Genomic DNA, 19152 nt, shown 5'->3' on the forward strand with positions numbered 1-19152 from the left:
TGCAACAAATATATAGCTATGATAAAAAAAATTCAAATGAATACAAAACATAATCAAAGTGGTAAATTATTAAAGGGGTTGAATTTTTTGTAGGATTAATGTTTGACCAATGCAAACACATTCCTGATTCAGTGCCAGTCGTTACAGTTTATCTGAAGAAGAGAGCTGGGAAAGGCCTCATAAGATATTACCATGTTGATCTTCAAGCAAATAAAGGAAATTTAATAGAAAATTTAAAGAAAACCGAAGGAAAAGTTTTCACTAATGATAAAGAATTTCCAAAAAAGGTTATTGTCGATCACCTGAAAATGTAAACCTTATTAAGGACACCCTTCCCACAGAATTAAAGAAAATCTTTCGTTTAACAATGGCTTACTGGGCCATTTATAACATTTATAATTACTTTGTGGCATTACTCCTGTTATGCAAGTTTTATTTTTAATTACTTTTGAATACTAAGGGGACATTTTTGTTTTTAAAAGATGTAAATATTTCTTGCATTTTTAAGTATATTTAGCTGTAGTGTTTTAACATATAGTTATGCATTTAATGAATACCGTGTGCACAGATTCACACCACTTTCAGTGCGAGTAATTGCAGAGAGAAGTTGAGTAAATATCAACTCTAAGAAAAATGAAAAAAAAATATGTTTCAAAAGATCTTATTTTATATACATATTATTAATATTTACTTTAACTTAGGCGAAAGATTAAAGGTATCGAAAAATCGCCAATTGCAATACTTTAAAACCACAAATCATTTCAATAAAAAATATTCTAAAACGTATTCACCTTTTCAGCTTTATTTACAATAGCATGCGCATTTCAAACATTTTAAAGTTAAGCATTTAAGCGTATCTAACAATAGTTTTGCGATATTCATTTTATTTATACACATTTAAAAATAAAAAAAAAGTATGTAAATGACTCAATTTCAATACTATAACTTTGATAAACGTTATTCCAGGAATATAAACAGGTTTCTCCATAAATGACTACTGAAAGTTGGAATAATCATCAAACTGTTTCAAAAATTCCAAAACCACATCGTGACAGAACTTGAACTGTTCCTGAAAAAAAAACCATAGATAAGGGTAAAAACAAATTGTTAACACAATAGAATACATAAATCACGACCATTTTTATTCATTTAATTAAAAACATCTAAAGTACATGCAATTTGTCGTTTTTACAATGTGTTATTAGTTAATATTAAATGAATATTAAGTTTATGTGTTGATTCCTTGATACAGACGTTCATGTAGGTGAATGTTAATTAAAGCAGGTATATCAAATGATATTAAATAAATGAATGTTTATATGAAAATAGTATGTTCTTTAATTTCATTAAAATAACTTAACAGAGATCTATATTGTCCACGCATCTTCACTTGCATATTAGGTCTACACGTATTAGATCAGCAATACAGAATGAAATAATACCTTATGGTTTGAGAAATAAAGGTCTATTCTTTCGTCTTGTTTAAGGGCTTTAGCTAAGTTAATGATTTCAAAAACTTTTTTCCACAATATTCAAAAATATTCCGTGAAAGTTATCTTTTAAAAATCTTAATTACCACATTTGGAATTATGCTTGGACGAATACTGCGCATCTGTTGAATCACGTGATGTATGCCTACATCTTGCTCAATTTTCATCCTCTCCAACACAACTTGCATGACACAAAAAACCCACTCTTTTCGGCCCATTCCTTATACAATTGTTGAATATATCTGAACAAAAATGTACATAATTAGAACTTTAATATAAAAAAAGAACATATTATAGATAAAGCATATTGCAATGTTTGTATGTTTATTTTAACCAACAATAAACAAAATCTTAATATCTGTTGATTTCAAAGTCCTTATATTGAAATTACCAATCGGCTCTCTGTGTTAAAAAGTGCTTTTGAACCCTTCTACTTGGACATTAATAAAACTGTTGTTTCGGATAAAGCATGATACAAACTTACATACAGTGGACAACGAGGGGACCAGAGTTGTTCCGGTCATGATGCAATTCTACATCATTGATCAACTTTAAAAACGCCAAAACTGAAGTCGGAACAGTCGAAAAATTTGGCCAGAAATGACATTGAAATAGTCGACAAATAATTTATATCTAGTCATTATCGTTGGTATAGTATTCGTTTGAGTTAGTATTTTTTATGTATAGTAGTTTTAACATTTTTTGTGCCTATGAGCCCCCTTTTGTTTTATATTCAAATATTTTGTTTCCTAGTCAAACAGTTTGTGGGTCTTCTAGCCAAATTTGACTGTATCCATTACCAAGTTTTTCTAATTTTTCAATAAAGACGCCATTTTGAATCTCAATCAGTCTGATCAACAGAAATTATTACATTGTGGAAACAATCACGCTATAATGAAGCCCTAGTCGGTCTAAGAATGTATTAACATATGTCATGTTATTGCTAAGAAGTTTATTTCTTGACAAGTATATATAATCTTCAAAACACCTCGTTTTGTCCCTTTTTGTGGCAACAAAGGTCAACTATGGTAAAATCGTTCCCTTCTGTAGGGCCTTTTTTAGTGATCCGAAAAGGGCCAAACTCAGAAACAGCATTCAAATCTTTGGGCCAATACTTCCCGATGTTCTTCAAAAAGAAAGAAATTATACCAAAATGAGATTGTAGAAAGTTGCAAATTATTTATAAATTGATATTAACCATGCAGCTTTATTACCCATAATGTTTTCTTCAATATTTTCATTTTCAATTGTGTAGTGTAGGGAAAAGTATAAAGTTGAGATTTATAGAATAAAAATATAGGTTAATTATGAATGCATATAGTAGCTCAGTATCCTTTTTATTGTAAGTAGTAATTACGAAATATATAATTGCATACATTTATGCGCGAATTTTTTTCTGAAAAATGTTATTCATAATAATTGGATATTAAACTAAAAAAAACACCACAATCGAACGTAACGTGAATTAGCAATCAATATCATAAAGTACGTGATTGAAAATCAAACACATAATAATAAATCTATAGTATACATCATGAACATATATATTTTTATGTTCACATGTTGTACCTCTTTAGGTTTTCTGAGCCGAGTTGATTTAACATGACGATGGTTGATACCTGCCGTCATACAGAAGCCGCCAAAAGTCTACAACTGTGTCTTTGAGAGGCATCTGTGTAGCTATGAAAGAGCGCTTACTCTTGTACGCCTGTGAAAATAATATAACTGATATATTTTTCATGTTACTTATATGTGTTTTACCTGTATACATACATAGTCAAAATAATGTGTCATTTAAAGATGTTCGAATTCTCCTATATGAAGTAAGTCTATCCACATGATTGCTGTACTAGATATGACACACAAGAGTAGTTCGATTCTAAAATTTCAGCTTGCATAACGTGCGAGTAAAAAATAAACAGTTTCGCTTAGTGATAAGTACTAAGTAAATGTTTTAATGATAATTACATGTTATCTGTGTCTTGGAATAAAAACTGAACACAAGAATATTTGTCTATTAGATTTGTAAACATGATAAATGAACTAGTATCATATTTCATGTTCAGTCAAAACACATTAAGTTATAAGGACGGGCGGACAAGGGGCTTCAAATTATTCGCACATACATGTAGAACTGATGGTTTCTGTGTCATGCCGAGACTTTCGGACAATATCAGAAAGAGAACTCATCAGTTTAATGCCAAGTGCTCGAGTAGGTTCGTATTTTTCTGTAAGATTTACATTGATGATAAATGGGCCAGTATTATATTCCATGCTCAGTCAATATTCCTTTAGTTATAATGAGGGGCAGGAAAGGGACTTCAAATTAATATCAAATAGAAATGAGGGTTTCTTTGTTATTGTCAGTAACCCACGAGATAAGATAAGATCAGATCAGATCAGATCAGATCAGAAAGAAAGCAAATCAATTTAATGCCAAGTGGTCGGGTTGGTTGATACATTTTAAATGTTCACATTTTAACGACAGTATAATAAATTGTGATCGGCGATCAAACACACGATGCCACGATCTTCCGCAAATGTATTAAGCATTTAAATATACATCGTAAGTATTACGTTATATCAATTTTACTTCCACACGAACAGTTAGCATTGTAGTAAACATTACCGGTAAGAAAACTGCATTGATGTAAATAGGGTTGCTTTCTTCATCCCGAATCTCAGGCATCTCAGAATTAACTAAAAATAAATAACAAATTTATGAGAAGTATAAGATATTTGAAATCATTATTTCATTCGAATGACCTGTAATTATAGGAGGATTTACCTTCGTATTACCTGTGATTATAGGAGGATTTACCTTCGTATTACATGTAATTATAGGATGATTTACCTTCGTATTACATGTAATTATAGGGTGATTTACCTTCGTATTACATGTAATTAAAGGATGATTTACCTTCGTATTACATGTAATTATAGGATGATTTACCTTCGTATTACATGAAATTATAGGATGATTAACTTTCGTATTACATGTAATTATAGGATGATTTACCTGGTAAGATATTACTGTATCGGTTTTTCTTTCTGTTTGTAGAGTTTTTTGGCCATGCTGTAGGCGGACCCCGGTAATGTCGATAAAGCTACATTAAGGTTCTATAATCAAGACAATAAAAAAACTATAAACAGCATATCAAAGATGTAACTCGTTTTTTGACAAGTTAACGCTAAATTTGATCTAGCCTAAGTATTTTTATCTTTTTACCTCAGACGATCCCACTGTATAGTTTAGTATTTTGTATTGTTTCAAAATAATGCTTTGGAAATAATCATAATGAAATACATCTACTTACCTCTAAATTCAAATCAATATTTCGTTTTCCGGTTTCGGCATCTACTTTCAACAAATCTTCGTATATTTGAGGAAAATTTGAAGCTGAAGGGTCTGATGAAGTACACATGAGAGCCTGCAGAGTTGTGTTGTGTAAAAACTTATATTGTTCCTGTTTCAAATAAATAAAGTTTAAACAATGAACAAGGAAGTTATAGATAATAAAAATTACGGTTTAAATCCAACTCTTAATATCAAATGTATAATAATAATAATAATAATAATAATAATAATAATAATAATAATAATTATATAACATATCGTAATACTATACCAGAGTTTGAACCATGTTTAGTCTTTGACGCCTCAAAGTCTCTACACATTCAAACACGTCGACGTATCCTGATTCTTTGGCTTGTTGGACGAGGTAGTTCAATGCTATGAATGTACCGGTCCTACCTATCCCAGCGCTATGTACGGAACATAAAAATAAGAATTAAAAGAAAAAAATCAACGGATTTCTTATCTAATCCATAAAGCTTAAATACAATATGTAAGAATTGAATACTAATTATAGGTATTCCGAAATAAAGAATGAAAAAAAAATATTTTTGATGATTTATTTTAGAATATATCCTTAAGATAAAATTAATATAAGCAACCAAAACTATATTTGTAATTCATTAACAGTATGCTTAGCTACAAATCGACATTTCTATTAAATCATTTTCATCACAATTCGTGACCTACTATGATTTTTGTAAACCAACAATTATTCGTGTTTGAAAAATTCATTACTTTGCATACCTTACATATGCTCTTGATACATGCATTTAACAATATGTACTCATTCGAATATCTTTGTAATCTTATTTTCTACATCACATGGCTTTAAAAAATAAATTCTTATTGTAGAGAAAACACGTCTACGCTTTTTAAAGTTTTCTCCAAGTGTTTCTTGATATTTTGTTGAAAAAATGTTTCAGTGTAAACAATCTAAAATATATACTATATAAATATAATTGCATTGTAACATTACCAAAAAAGCAATGTATTTTTCCCCTAAAAATAACACATTTTAAACTTTCTTACCTAATCCGTTTTTCAAAGTTTGAAAATTCGTGGGCTCAATAATTGTAGGGACAGCTTTGAATTTAATGAATTTGGAGGCTTATTTGTGATCTGATAAGTTGGAAAAAGTTTTCTGTGATATTTTTTTTCGACTTACTCTTGTTAAGAACTTCGGATTGCCCATCAATGGTGCAAATTATGTCTGAACATTTAAACTATATAATCTATATTATAACAGGATGCGAAGTGATATTAAAAAAATCGTCAATTTATAAGTACTAGTATTTTAAGATTCTTTCTATATAATTCAATGTTGAATAGTGGCATGATGTTCTTTATTTGAACAAATATTGTATATGAGGATGAAGTTTGTTTGATATATTTTTATAAAGTTTAGCGCTAGGCCTTGTGGTTGTTTTTAAAGATATTCTAAAATTTCTCTACTTATTCAAATACAAAATTTCTAGGACCTTATATTTGTTCGAATCGCATGGTTTAAACGTAAATGGACCTTTTCTTTAGAAGAGGTTTTTTGTTAATTTTGGTTCAGTAACTCTATTGATGATTTTCAAGACAAACACACTGCACTGATATTGGTCAGCAACTCTATAAAAATCAAAGGACGGTAACGACAACGACAAAAGGCACCACCAGGAAAGTTGATAGGTAATCTATCAAGTTATAAGCATACCTGCTGTGAACAACCATAGGCCCCTTCAGGGTTTCCGGTGTATGAATGACTTTAGAATGGAAGTGAACAAGCGACGAAGCATATGCCGGTACTCCTTTATCCGGCCAGGCAGTGAAGTGAAATTGTCGTATTGTTCTGCGCTCCTTTCCCTGATAAAATATAAGAAAAACTAGAGTATTCGCACAAAACAATGTCCCAAATATTCTTAGGATCGTATAATCAAAGACCCAGATACCAGGAAAGTTGATAGGTAATCTATCAAGTTATAAGCATACCTGCTGTGAACAACCATAGGCCCCTTCAGGGTTTCCGGTGTATGAATGACTTTAGAATGGAAGTGAACAAGCGACGAAGCATATGCCGGTACTCCTTTATCCGGCCAGGCAGTGAAGTGAAATTGTCGTATTGTTCTGCGCTCCTTTCCCTGATAAAATATAAGAAAAACTAGAGTATTCGCACAAAACAATGTCCCAAATATTCTTAGGATCGTATAATCAAAGACCCAGATACCAGGAAAGTTGATAGGTAATCTATCAAGTTATAAGCATACCTGCTGTGAACAACCATAGGCCCCTTCAGGGTTTCCGGTGTATGAATGACTTTAGAATGGAAGTGAACAAGCGACGAAGCATATGCCGGTACTCCTTTATCCGGCCAGGCAGTGAAGTGAAATTGTCGTATTGTTCTGCGCTCCTTTCCCTGATAAAATATAAGAAAAACTAGAGTATTCGCACAAAACAATGTCCCAAATATTCTTAGGATCGTATAATCAAAGACCCAGATACCAGGAAAGTTGATAGGTAATCTATCAAGTTATAAGCATACCTGCTGTGAACAACCATAGGCCCCTTCAGGGTTTCCGGTGTATGAATGACTTTAGAATGGAAGTGAACAAGCGACGAAGCATATGCCGGTACTCCTTTATCCGGCCAGGCAGTGAAGTGAAATTGTCGTATTGTTCTGCGCTCCTTTCCCTGATAAAATATAAGAAAAACTAGAGTATTCGCACAAAACAATGTCCCAAATATTCTTAGGATCGTATAATCAAAGACCCAGATACCAGGAAAGTTGATAGGTAATCTATCAAGTTATAAGCATACCTGCTGTGAACAACCATAGGCCCCTTCAGGGTTTCCGGTGTATGAATGACTTTAGAATGGAAGTGAACAAGCGACGAAGCATATGCCGGTACTCCTTTATCCGGCCAGGCAGTGAAGTGAAATTGTCGTATTGTTCTGCGCTCCTTTCCCTGATAAAATATAAGAAAAACTAGAGTATTCGCACAAAACAATGTCCCAAATATTCTTAGGATCGTATAATCAAAGACCCAGATATATACAGATTTGTTTGATCAAGACTTACATTAATGAGATTAAACGTGCGAATCGTGAAGTCTGCGAAAGGCTCGCTAACCACCACTTCAAGCTTCATGTTTCTAGTATCCATCGTATCAGAGTCTGGCCATTACTGAATACACTTGACCTACAACCGTACATGTTCCAAATAGCAAACAAAAAACCAAATGTGTTAAATTACACAACTACATTTTGAAATTAATTGAGAAACACGTTAGATTCGACAAACGAAATAGAAAAAAAATTTATCTCAGAAACAGAAAATTAAGCAATTGCTTAGATATTTTACTTTGTCATCCTCTAAGAGATTGGTAAGCATAACAATTTTGTCACATTTCTTAGTCCACATCATCAACCAGAAGTCATCTAAAGTGTTGATCAACGGACCTAGAACGATGTCAAAACTGAGTTATTTGTACATGTGTTCCTTTATTCATCTCAAATATCAAGTAAGTTTCCTCCTTTATTGATGAACATTTTTAATAAAGACAGTATTTACCTTGCGCTGCAATGTACGATTTAACATCACCAAATCCCTAAAATAAGATAAGATAACGTTTGGAAAAATGGTAATGTTCTCAACTACTTGTATTCTACAATTATATGATATTTACAATTAAGAAAAAAAAATTACATGTATAAAAGATGCATTGATGAAGTCTGAATCCAAACTGCTCTTTTCAATATTCAAGAGTGCTCGTGTTTCATCATCTACAAAACATTTAAACAGACGTTAACAGACAAATATATTCCTAATGATTGATATCAAAAATCGAATATGTGTCAATTACTGTAATTAGATAGATATAAAGCATACTTACAAGGATATATATTCTTTTACTTATTTTTTGACTTATTTCCTGGCGCCACAGCAGCAGTTGCGGGGAATTGTAGACCAGTATAAAACTTCTATCAGAAGAAATTTGTATACTTCAAATTTTTATACTTCAATGGTTTTAAATAGATTTACAAAGGCTTAATGATTTACTTGGTACTGAACCCTAAACTGTTCCGCAAAAAATTCCGGATTTCCTTTTTTACTCTCCACGTAATTTTTGAACTCGGAAACAGGAATAGCTGTTCCGGATGGCCGAAACATAGGCGAGAATTCGTAGTAGACTTCTTGTCTAGCTTGTTTAGCCTTTTCTGCATTAGGACTGTTCATATTGTAATAAGTGATTGTCTGCTCGTTTGATGTTTGCTCTATGGAAATTTTAACAGAAATGCAGAAAGCTTTTATAAAACCTCGAAATACGAACTTTTGATATATTTTTTCTCACCTTGTTTCGATGCATCTTTAATTTTCTTTGCTCTGTTTGGGTTAACTTCTGCATATTGATGGTCGATTTCGTCAAGAGATAAAGCGTCGTTTTTATAATATTTTGATTCTGGTTTCTTTGTTGTTTTTTTCCTTTTTCAGGTAAACCAAAGACTTATTGAAATGTTCATCATTGCAAGATTTTATATTGGTATCCGATACATGTAATTGATGGAAAAATAGAAACATTAAAAACATTATGTTAAATCTCCTAGAAGACCAAATTAACAACTTAATAACAAACGCATGTGAAAGTAAAATATTACCTCAACACAATTATTATAACAGCAACAACTACTCCAATCACAGCCAAGCTCCCTACGGAAGCCCCCGCGACAAATGCTCCGGAGAGAGAATGGTCTATTTCTGAAACTGATTATTATATCATATATTGGCGGGTGAAAGAAACAAAACAAAAATATATTTACTATAATACGTGAGTTACATGTAAGTTACCTTTGTACGCTACAAAAGGAAATGTTATAATTACCAGGTACTATTTGAAATTATAGTTTGCTGCCTTTCGTTGAGAATGAACTCCAATCATGTATTTCATGAGATATTTAAAGGCCCTTTTACCTAATTGCTAAAAGAGGCCTCCAAAAATTTAAAATCAACATTGACAAGCTCACGTGGACACAAAACACTTGAAAGCCACGTGAAATGTAAAATCCATACATAACAAATTCAAGTACTGAAGTACTGACGGGAGTTGATTTTATCGATTATCATTTATTTTAAAATCAATTTATCTTGCATGGCACTGATTAGTTTCTAGTTTGTATTTGAATTATGAATTTTAAGACTTTTCCGACAAGAATTTCGAGAAACCCCATATGAATCATGATGTGTAATATTTAAAGATAGATTTAAACTACTCATATGTATCAGTTATCGAAACAATTCTAAAAATTGTATGGATCCAAGCACTATTGATATCGAATTCTAGTCTCGTTTAACTAGACGCTCGGCTGTCTCCGTTAATATCCGACAAACGGAGACAGCCGAGCGTCTGGTTGAACGAGACTGTTTTAACTCTGGCGTAGGAATATATGAGACTACAAAAATATCTAATTTGTTCATAGTATATAAAATTTGACTATTTTCAAAGTATTTATAGATAAGTTTCCTTAAAAACAATGCTTCAGCATACATTACATCGATTTTTTTTCTATTATTTTCAAGAACTTAGTCTTGTCAGCGGTGATGATTTGTGCTTAGGTCCAAACACTGTTTCACTTTCGGTTTGCCAGAGTAACTGCATAGGAGGGTTGATTAAAATCAACACCCAAAAACTGAATAAGCTGTTGTTAATGCATTGCATACATGCTTTTGTGAAATATTGAATATAACTACATCTTTTGTACTTAAATATCAAAACAAAATGTCAGTCTTTTGTTCAAACTATTTGCACTGACTCAATACAAATCTGCTTTTTAAGTATGTTCAGTCCAATCAAAAACAACGTGACGTCACTTTTATTTCATTGATAACATTTTGATTTTCGAGGCAACACTATTTTATGTATGAATAATATAATTTCATTCCATTTTTCTTTGCAACTTAATTTTATTTTTCGATGTTTGGACAAAGTTTGATTTGACAAGCTGATAAGTTATTTATCCCAAATATTCTATCATTGAAATTAAAACTTACAAAAACACAGGTCTAAAATTTCAAGATCAAAATAAAAGTATTTTCTTTAAAAATTATATAAATCTTATGACGAGTATGAATAAAGCGACTTTAATGAAAGTAACCATATATTTCTAAGCACATATACATAAATTCTGGTACATTTTCGAGAAAAATAATCTTGATGTAGCTATTTTGATATATATCAAGTTATCTATAATGTAGACGATTAATAATTTACATATACGTGTCTGGAAGTGAACTGAGTAAAGAAATAAAGTACTACTTTGATAGGAGTGTGAATTGAAACTAATCAGCATTACCTTCACAATCTGGTTGTATAACGTCAATAAACCGAAATGATGCATTTTGTTGACACGTGGCCTTTTGTGATCCTTTCAAACTTAAACGTTCTGTGCATTCAAACATTATCGTTGAATTGTATTCATGATCTGTTTTGTTCGGTATTATCATTACGTCCTTTTGTTGAAGCAGTGGTGTTTTAAATCTGACCTCTAGTAAGCAAAATGTTAAAAAAACTATGTTAGCAAAAATGAAAGCAGCACTACAATCACTAAATTCAGGTGGGTCCCTATATGGGAGACGTCATCATTGATATAGTTCTGTACATACTGCACCAAAAGAGTGAAATGATTATTATTTGACTATCGATCTGTTTTGTAGTTACACAAGATGTCACACTGAAAGTTTGAAGAAAAAACCCCCCAAAAAACATATCTTTCAGTATACTGTTAATTGCTCCATACCGACCCACCTTAACTAAATAATGATCACTACTTATACTTTGATAGTTATTCGTTTTCAACTAGAGTTAGAATATTCAATAGTTGAATTAATATAGCATAGGCAATACATAGATCCTTGTAACTTAAGCAAAATTGTTCATTCACTTAAATGTAATATAAGAATGAGAAAGGTACGATGTCTTAGATTTATATACAATGTTAGAAAAAATTTAATTGCAGATAGGGTTTTGGAGGCAATGAATAAAAAAATCTTTTCATAGGAGTTAAAACAAAACTTTTAACATTACCTTCACATCTTGGTGTGCCGCCAATAAACCAAAATGATGCGTTTTGATGACACGTGGCATTTTGTGTTCCTTTCAAGCTAAAACCCATTTTGCATTTAAACAGTATTGTTGAATTGTATTCATGATCTGTTTTGTTCGGTATTATCATTACGTTCTTTTGTTGAAGCATTTGTGTTTTACATCTAACCTCTAGTAAGCAAAATGTTTGTAAAGTATGTAAGGAAACATGAAAGAAAGAAACGTCACAATTGATATAGTTTTGAAAATTATTAATTAAAAGTCTGTTATTATTCATGTTAATCTATCGCAGAATCATGATAAAGACATTGTTTGAAACATACTGGATTAGCAGCGGACCACTTTGTGGTTGTTTTGATGTTTAAAAGGTTTTAAATTTTAGTTTATTTATGCTTAAATATTCCAATTTTATATCAGAATTATCTATTTAGAATTCAGCCTTCTAATACGTTAAAACCATAGAAACTAATTCATTTAACAAGCGGCCCATGGGGCTTATCGGTCACCTTGGTCACTGCAGTGTGGCTTTCGCAATGTATACTTCTGTGCATTATAATTACAAGGCTAATGAAATCATTTTATTTTCATTTTTCGGGATTGCTTAATTCAATAAACTTTCTAAAAAAAAATTTAAAAATTGTAGCAAAGCGTATTGTGACACAATTGAAGAAATCTTAAATGCAAAAAAAATTATCGGTCGAAATTACCCGATCTAACCCTATATAATCATTAGACCCCTCTCTTGCCCCAGAGGCTATGAAATTCATATTTGGAAGAGGCATTCTTCCTGATCATAGCTATGTTCTTACTTCATCCGATCAATACCATGGAGCAGAAGTGAATATTTTCAGAGAAATACTGCATTTATTTAGAGCCAAATCTTAGCACCAGAACCCCTGAACCAGGGGCAAAGGGCTTTAAAATAAATTTGAAATGAGGCACTCCTCCTCATCCTTACTATTTTCTTATAGTTCATATACTTTAAGGGGCATGGTCACGATTTTGGTGATATTTTGTCCTTCTGATTTTAAAATTTACAGTGCTTTAGAAAGGCAACTTTGATAGGCAACCAAAATTTGAATGACATTCACTGAGTTGTAAGTAAGTTATATAGTCTACAGTTCTTACTATGGAACTGGTAATTTATGCTTACAATAAAAAAGAAAATACACAAATCAGCTTGAAAAGAATTTTTTACTGATATATTGAATTTATGTAAACTAAGGCAGGTCACAAGTCTTGTGTACATGACATAGAATTGTGAGCCATATATATTGCTTAAAACTCTGATTTGGAAACAATATTATTAAATGGGTTAAAATTTTAAATACAAATTTTAAAGCTTCAATCCTTAAAAGCGGCTTTCTATCACAGCAGTTTGAAACACAGAGAGGTTGTCGCCAGGGTGATCCCGTAGCCCCATATCTTTTTATTCTCTGTGCAGAAATCTTAGCTATGTAATTAAACAAAATAATGATATAAGAGGTATTTTGTGTACGATAGGGAACACAAAATTTCCCAATACGCTGACGACACGTCACTTATCCTTGATGGTTCACCTTCATCCTTGCTCAATGCTCTTGAAACTTTAGAATTATTCTCAAAAATTTCTGGTCTGCAAGTTAATTGCTCTTAAACTTAAATTTTCTGGTTTGGATCAAAACAATTCTCTTCTGAAGTTTTCCATCATTCTAAATGGAAACTAGATTGGGGGGCTACTGAAATTTTACTATTAGGTATTCATTTTTCAGTGGACTTACAAAAATTTCCAGATTTAAATTATGACATTCAAATTCCAAAATTATTGCATTGATTCAACAATGGGAAAGAAGAATTCTTACTCCCATACGAAGAACTACAGTACTTAAGAGTCTTATTGTTCCTAAATTAAACCATTTACTCATTATTTCCCTACCAAATCCTAAGAAAGATACAAATACTTTTTATGAATAATGAGGTTGTTTTTCAGATTTGTTTGGAAATCTAAGTGTGACAAAGTCAAACTTTTAATTGTGACCCAAAACTTTTGCACTAGAGGTTTGAAAATGTTAAATTTAAAAAAAATATAATTTCGGTAAAATGTTCTTGGATCAAAAGAGTGGTGCAAGGGGAATAATCATGGTTGAGCATTTTTAAAGCTGTGTTTGGTGACATAGAGGTTTTTTTTTAGAGTTTCGTGATAATTTTATTAAAAAACTTATAGAACAATGCAATAGTATATTTTGGAGAGATGTTTTTGATGCTTGGCTTAATGTTTTAAACATACACTCTAACCAAATTTCTGATTCTAACAATAATATAATATTTTCTCCAATATGGCATAACTCAAACATTAAAGTAGGGAAGAAGTTTATGCTTTATAAAGAATGGTACAAAAAAGGTGTGAAAATTGTTAAAGACCTTTTGTATGATGATGGGTCATTTTTATCAAAATCTGAATTTGAAAAAAGATTTCATTTGAACAAAGTATGTTTTATGCAATATAACAGCATAATTAGTGCTGTTCAAAAGTTTTTCTTAAAGTCTCAAATTTTTCAAAGGAGAACTATATAAATATTGTTGGTCCTTTTCTACCCTTTTACTGTGTCGAATTTCTTTTGTACAAGAAATGCTCCAAACCTATTTATAATTTAATCAATACAAATGTCCAATGTATTATTCCAATCTCATTCAACAGATACTACTGTACAGTGGCTCCAGTAATGAACTCTACATAGAATTCTTCCTGTAAAATCATATTTAAAAAAGATAAAAATAGTTGATAATGATACATGTTCTTTTTGTAATATTGAAGTTGAAACTATTGAACATGTTTTCATATCCTGTTTCTTTGCTTTAGATTTATGCAGTAGTTTAAGTATACATATATATCATGCTGTTTCAAAAAGAATTGGCTTTAATGAGTATAACATATTATTTGGAGAAATTCCTCCTTCTTATTCTAACTTAGTCATCAACTTCTTAATCCTGTATACAAAACAATATATTTTTCAATGGCTGTACAACAAAGAAGTTCCAATGTTTTCAGGTCTCCTATGTCACTTAAACCTTAGATATGAAATTGAAAAATGTGTTGCTATCAGAAACTCTTCTTATGATAAACAAAATGATAGATGGTTTGAATGGAAAAATATTTTTCTTAATATTTAACCTCAAGAGCTTTATTCATTTTAATTAATGCAGAATTGTATTAAGTTGAATAATTTTCTGCATTCATAAGATCATGCATTGTATGTATGTGTACATGAATGTCTTATATGTATTATAAAATGAAAAAATGTAAATAAAAAATAATTCGATGGTTTTAGCCCCATCTATTAGGCCCCAGGAAGGAAGAGGTCATGTATTCTCATCTACAAATGTACCCATATATAATATACGCGATTTATGGTCGAAATTTGTTAAGTGTTTCCAGAGAAGAAACTAGAAAACTTCAAAGGTTTATGAACGAAGGACGACGACAGTCAAAACAGATAGCAATAGGCCATCAGTGACATAGGTGACCTGAAATTTTAACAAGAGACAGTCATCTGAGTATCATAGCCCTTAGACTAAGATATCAGAATTTCAGGAAAGGGCGTCATGAACATCATTATCATGCATGTAGTTTATGTCAAATGCATATCCATTTGGCCCCGACTATGGCACACTTGGGGAGGTTTAGTCATGAATTTCACAATTTTGATTTCTCTTACAATAAAGATGCTTCCCACAAAAAATGGTAACAATAGGCTTTGTAGTTTTTAAGAAGTTAAAATGTAAAATCGTTAAGGCACAACGTGCGACGCATACCGCACTACAATGGGCGAAAAACAATTGCAATAGGTCACTTGAGTTATTCGGGTTACATACAAAGGGGGTTTAAACATATTGTGGAGATTCTTGTCAGCAAAATAACTAGTTCTACCTGTTTTTAAGTTACACAAGATGTCTTACTGTAAATTTATGAGAAATTCATTTCTTTAAAAAAAAAAAACCATAAGATTATCTCATACGAACCCATCTTAATAGTGTAACAAATAGTGGGGAAAATATTTCGCTTGGTGATACAATCACCATATTCTGCACAAAGGTACCTTGAACATTATTTAAAAAAGAATATCGTTGGTCATTCAAGTTTTGGTCAAATGTTCAAAATGGCGTCTTTTTTCATCATTATTGTACTGATATTTTAAAGTTGTTCTGGGAATTGCAAATGTTTCAAGTCCGGATTACATTGCACTGCTCTTTGCTGCTGCAACTACTCAGGTGATTAGATCATGTAAGTTAAAAGAGAACTGCAGTCTGTCATTAAACGCATGTGTAGTTTGTTCACATATGGAATGTACCTCAAATTGTATCACACGACAAATTCGTTTTCATAATTTCACAGAAAATTAAACTTTTACCCAGACATAATTAAAATATCAGGGAAAACATGAAAAAATAATGAAAAAGACGTCATTTTGAAATAAGAGGCAGTCAACTTAAAAATGATCAAAACTTGAACGGCCGACGATATTTCATATTTAAGTAATGTTAAGTAATGCAAAATTTGGTGCTTGTTTCCAGAAGTGAAATATCTTCTAGCACAGAAAATACATAGATAATAGCAACTTGAGAAACATTTATTAATCATTTAAATGTTCACAGTAGGTAAAAAGTATGATAAATATATGAATGAGAAGGGTCTTATTCATAGAAGTGAAATATCTTCTAGCACAGAAAATACATAGATAATAGCAACTTGAGAAACATTTATTAATCATTTAAATGTTCACAGTAGGTAAAAAGTATGATAAATATATGAATGAGAAGGGTCTTATGCTTTAGAATTATATACAATTTTTAAAAAAAAGTCTTAATTGCGGATTGATTTCTAGAATCAATGCAAGAAAAAATGTCTTTTTATAGGAGTTTTAACAAAAAACAATAACATTACCTTCACATTTTGGTGTGCCTTCAATGAACCAAAATGATGCATTTTGATGACATGTGGCATTTTGTGATCCTTTCAAGCTAAAACCCATTTTGCATTTAAACAATATTGTTGAATTGTATTCATAATCGGTGTCGTTTGGTATAATCATAACTTGCTTTTGTTGAAGCATTGGCGTTTTACACCTGACCCCTAGGAAGCAAAATGTAAAGTATGTAAGAAAACATTTTAAGTTTAAAGCATAGAAACATTAAAAAAAACATAAATATCTCTTAATTAATGTGGGTCACTGAGGGACATGTTTTTGTTCAAATATCTTAATGTACGAGCATTATAGTAATTAAAGGGTTTTTTTTGCAAACATGTATTCTTCGACTCCTAGTAACAAACAGACGAACAAGTAGGAAAAACACCAATTTTTTAAAATCATTAAGAGATCATTTGATGTTTTTGCATTTATGTCCTTTTTTACTTTATTGTTACCATCTCAAGCCTTTAATTTTAAGCTCTCTTTAGAACTCTGCTTTTAGGGTTTAAAACTTGCATAATGATTGCTAGAGTCCTTCAGTGTGCTTAGATTGATATATGATGAATCTAACAATCTATGTAATGTCATAGTGTTTTATTTAGTGATATCCTTCAAACAAAATCTAACAGTCTCAAAAAAATCAACAAACTAAATTTAATAGCACGATATTAGTATGATATATGTGTTTTAAAAAAATGAACACAAAGCTGCCAGCCCTAACGGGCCACACATTTAGTTCCGATATTTTTTCATGCAGAACTGTTTTTGCCAACATTGAAAGCAAATATAGGCAGATGAATTAAAAGAGCAGCAGGGTTACACCGCATCTCTCGAATGCTTTAAAGATAGTTCAACAATAGTTTAACAAAAGGACCTAAGGTTCATCTTAGCAACATTTATTATTATAACATTCTGATCAAAGCAGCTAGAGGATGTCATATCCAAATTACTGGGCAATTAAACATAAATCTTTTAAAAATATCGCCATATATTCTTATGTTAAACCTTGAACTTATTTTTTTGTTAAATTGACCATTTCAACATTACATAAAAATGCGTTAATTGATTACTATATTTACATGTAGCATTGTGTTCTATTTTTTTAAAAATATTTCTCACATATTCTCATACTGTTTTTACATAATTATAGAGTTTTATGTATCTATCTTTAAAGTTTCTGCAAAGAACTCGGTCTTTGAAAAACGTGCATTTAATATGGAAAATATTTTATTGAATGATTATTGAGTTTAAAAATATTATATATAAACTTATGTATAAACACTCTTTTTTTTAAATAAAAAAATCTAATTATTTAATAATTATTTCAATGTGAACATTTGCAAAAGATTCTTTATCTTTACTCAATCAAGACATACTACTGCGTGAATAGCGATAGACGTTGATTTTTTGTGTAAATCTGTTTCAATTACTTCTTATTAAATTTAAAAAGTGAGTAAATTAAAACGTTACCATTTTTTCACGAAATAAACTTCCATACCTGTACAATTTGGAAATGGGGGATGAAACGTTTCTTTCCCTGTGCATTTTCTGTTTTGATCACCTTGAATATTAAATCCATCGGGACATTTAAACCTAATTATCTCATTGTAGCTGTACATGACTTTGTCCGTAGAGATGTGGTCTGAACTCGTAAAAGCTGGTGCCTTGCATTTTATGGCTTAAATGAAGATTAATTGATTTTGGAGAAGCTTCACAAAAAGAATAAAATATAGAAATTCTGAAAAAAACCCATGTTAAAACATGATGTAAATACATTTGTAACATTTAGACAGACATGACAGGATATTTAACCATGGCGTTCAAATTATTTTAAACGATATTATCTTTATTTTACCATTATTTTTTATCAATATATGATTTAACAGAGATAAGCAAACTCCCATACCTGCACATCTAGGAAGAGGAGGTTGAAGCGCGCCATTTTCTGTGCATATTCTATCTGCTTTACCTTGCAGATCAAACCCCACAGGACACGAAAATTTTATTGTCTCATTGTAGTTATACTTCTGTTTGTCTGTTATGATGTGAGGGGCATCCGTAGCAAAAGGTGGTTGACATGTTATGACTAATATAAAGCAACTTGTTAGATGTATTAAAAGTAGATGGAGAAAAAATCACTTTAACAACTACCAAGAAACAAACAGTTTTAAGCATTAGAAAAATACATTACAGATTAAGGTCACATGCGACATATCTTTCATTTTTTCTATTTTTTCCTATCTCCACAATGTGAAGATTCCCACCTCGTAATTTCATTA

At 31.1% G+C, this 19152-nt stretch overlaps 2 protein-coding genes and 2 long non-coding RNA genes across 4 annotated transcripts; all 4 read right to left on the reverse strand.

Annotated features, from left to right (window-relative positions):
• Positions 1 to 9: 9 nt before the first annotated feature.
• Positions 10 to 2103, reverse strand: LOC117685822 (uncharacterized). Its single transcript, XR_010707327.1, has 3 exons — positions 1975 to 2103; positions 1577 to 1732; positions 10 to 1069 (listed from the first exon to the last, which is right to left on the reverse strand). It is a non-coding gene; the product is annotated as an uncharacterized lncRNA (long non-coding RNA).
• A 378-nt stretch (positions 2104 to 2481) lies between these two features.
• LOC136270329 (receptor-type tyrosine-protein phosphatase mu-like) lies at positions 2482 to 6690 on the reverse strand. Its single transcript, XM_066067703.1, has 6 exons — positions 6548 to 6690; positions 5120 to 5255; positions 4808 to 4957; positions 4510 to 4610; positions 4120 to 4190; positions 2482 to 2616 (listed from the first exon to the last, which is right to left on the reverse strand). The coding sequence occupies exons 1-4, from the start codon at positions 6562 to 6564 to the stop codon at positions 4521 to 4523; spliced, it is 393 nt and encodes a 130-aa protein (XP_065923775.1). The 5' UTR covers positions 6565 to 6690; the 3' UTR covers positions 2482 to 2616; positions 4120 to 4190; positions 4510 to 4520.
• Positions 6691 to 7650: 960 nt separating this feature from the next.
• On the reverse strand, positions 7651 to 8291 carry LOC136269968 (uncharacterized). The gene is made up of 3 exons (XR_010707576.1): positions 8192 to 8291; positions 7910 to 8029; positions 7651 to 7796 (listed from the first exon to the last, which is right to left on the reverse strand). It is a non-coding gene; the product is annotated as an uncharacterized lncRNA (long non-coding RNA).
• A 572-nt stretch (positions 8292 to 8863) lies between these two features.
• Positions 8864 to 18954, reverse strand: LOC136270192 (complement component receptor 1-like protein). The gene is made up of 8 exons (XM_066067041.1): positions 18780 to 18954; positions 18372 to 18551; positions 16849 to 17037; positions 11910 to 12098; positions 11179 to 11370; positions 9487 to 9592; positions 9183 to 9313; positions 8864 to 9105 (listed from the first exon to the last, which is right to left on the reverse strand). The coding sequence occupies exons 2-8, from the start codon at positions 18490 to 18492 to the stop codon at positions 8879 to 8881; spliced, it is 1155 nt and encodes a 384-aa protein (XP_065923113.1). The 5' UTR covers positions 18493 to 18551; positions 18780 to 18954; the 3' UTR covers positions 8864 to 8878.
• Between the last annotated feature and the right edge of the window lie 198 nt (positions 18955 to 19152).

This window comes from Magallana gigas, chromosome 7, assembly GCF_963853765.1.
Source record: "Magallana gigas chromosome 7, xbMagGiga1.1, whole genome shotgun sequence".
Lineage (NCBI taxonomy): Eukaryota > Metazoa > Mollusca > Bivalvia > Ostreida > Ostreidae > Magallana > Magallana gigas.

Excerpts from the sequence above, each read along its gene's own strand:
- LOC136270329 (XM_066067703.1), bottom strand. Across the intron at positions 4,958-5,119 it reads TAAACATGGTTCAAACTCTG|GAACAATATAAGTTTTTACA; the intron begins GTATAGTATTAC and ends TATTTGAAACAG. Across the intron at positions 4,611-4,807 it reads ATATTGATTTGAATTTAGAG|AACCTTAATGTAGCTTTATC; the intron begins GTAAGTAGATGT and ends TCTTGATTATAG.
- LOC136270192 (XM_066067041.1), bottom strand. The coding sequence starts at position 18,492 with ATGTACAGCTACAATGAGATAATTAGGTTTAAATGTCCCGATGGATTT. Across the intron at positions 9,314-9,486 it reads GTTATAATAATTGTGTTGAG|GAAAAAAACAACAAAGAAAC; the intron begins GTAATATTTTAC and ends TACCTGAAAAAG. Across the intron at positions 9,106-9,182 it reads TAAAGATGCATCGAAACAAG|AGCAAACATCAAACGAGCAG; the intron begins GTGAGAAAAAAT and ends AAATTTCCATAG.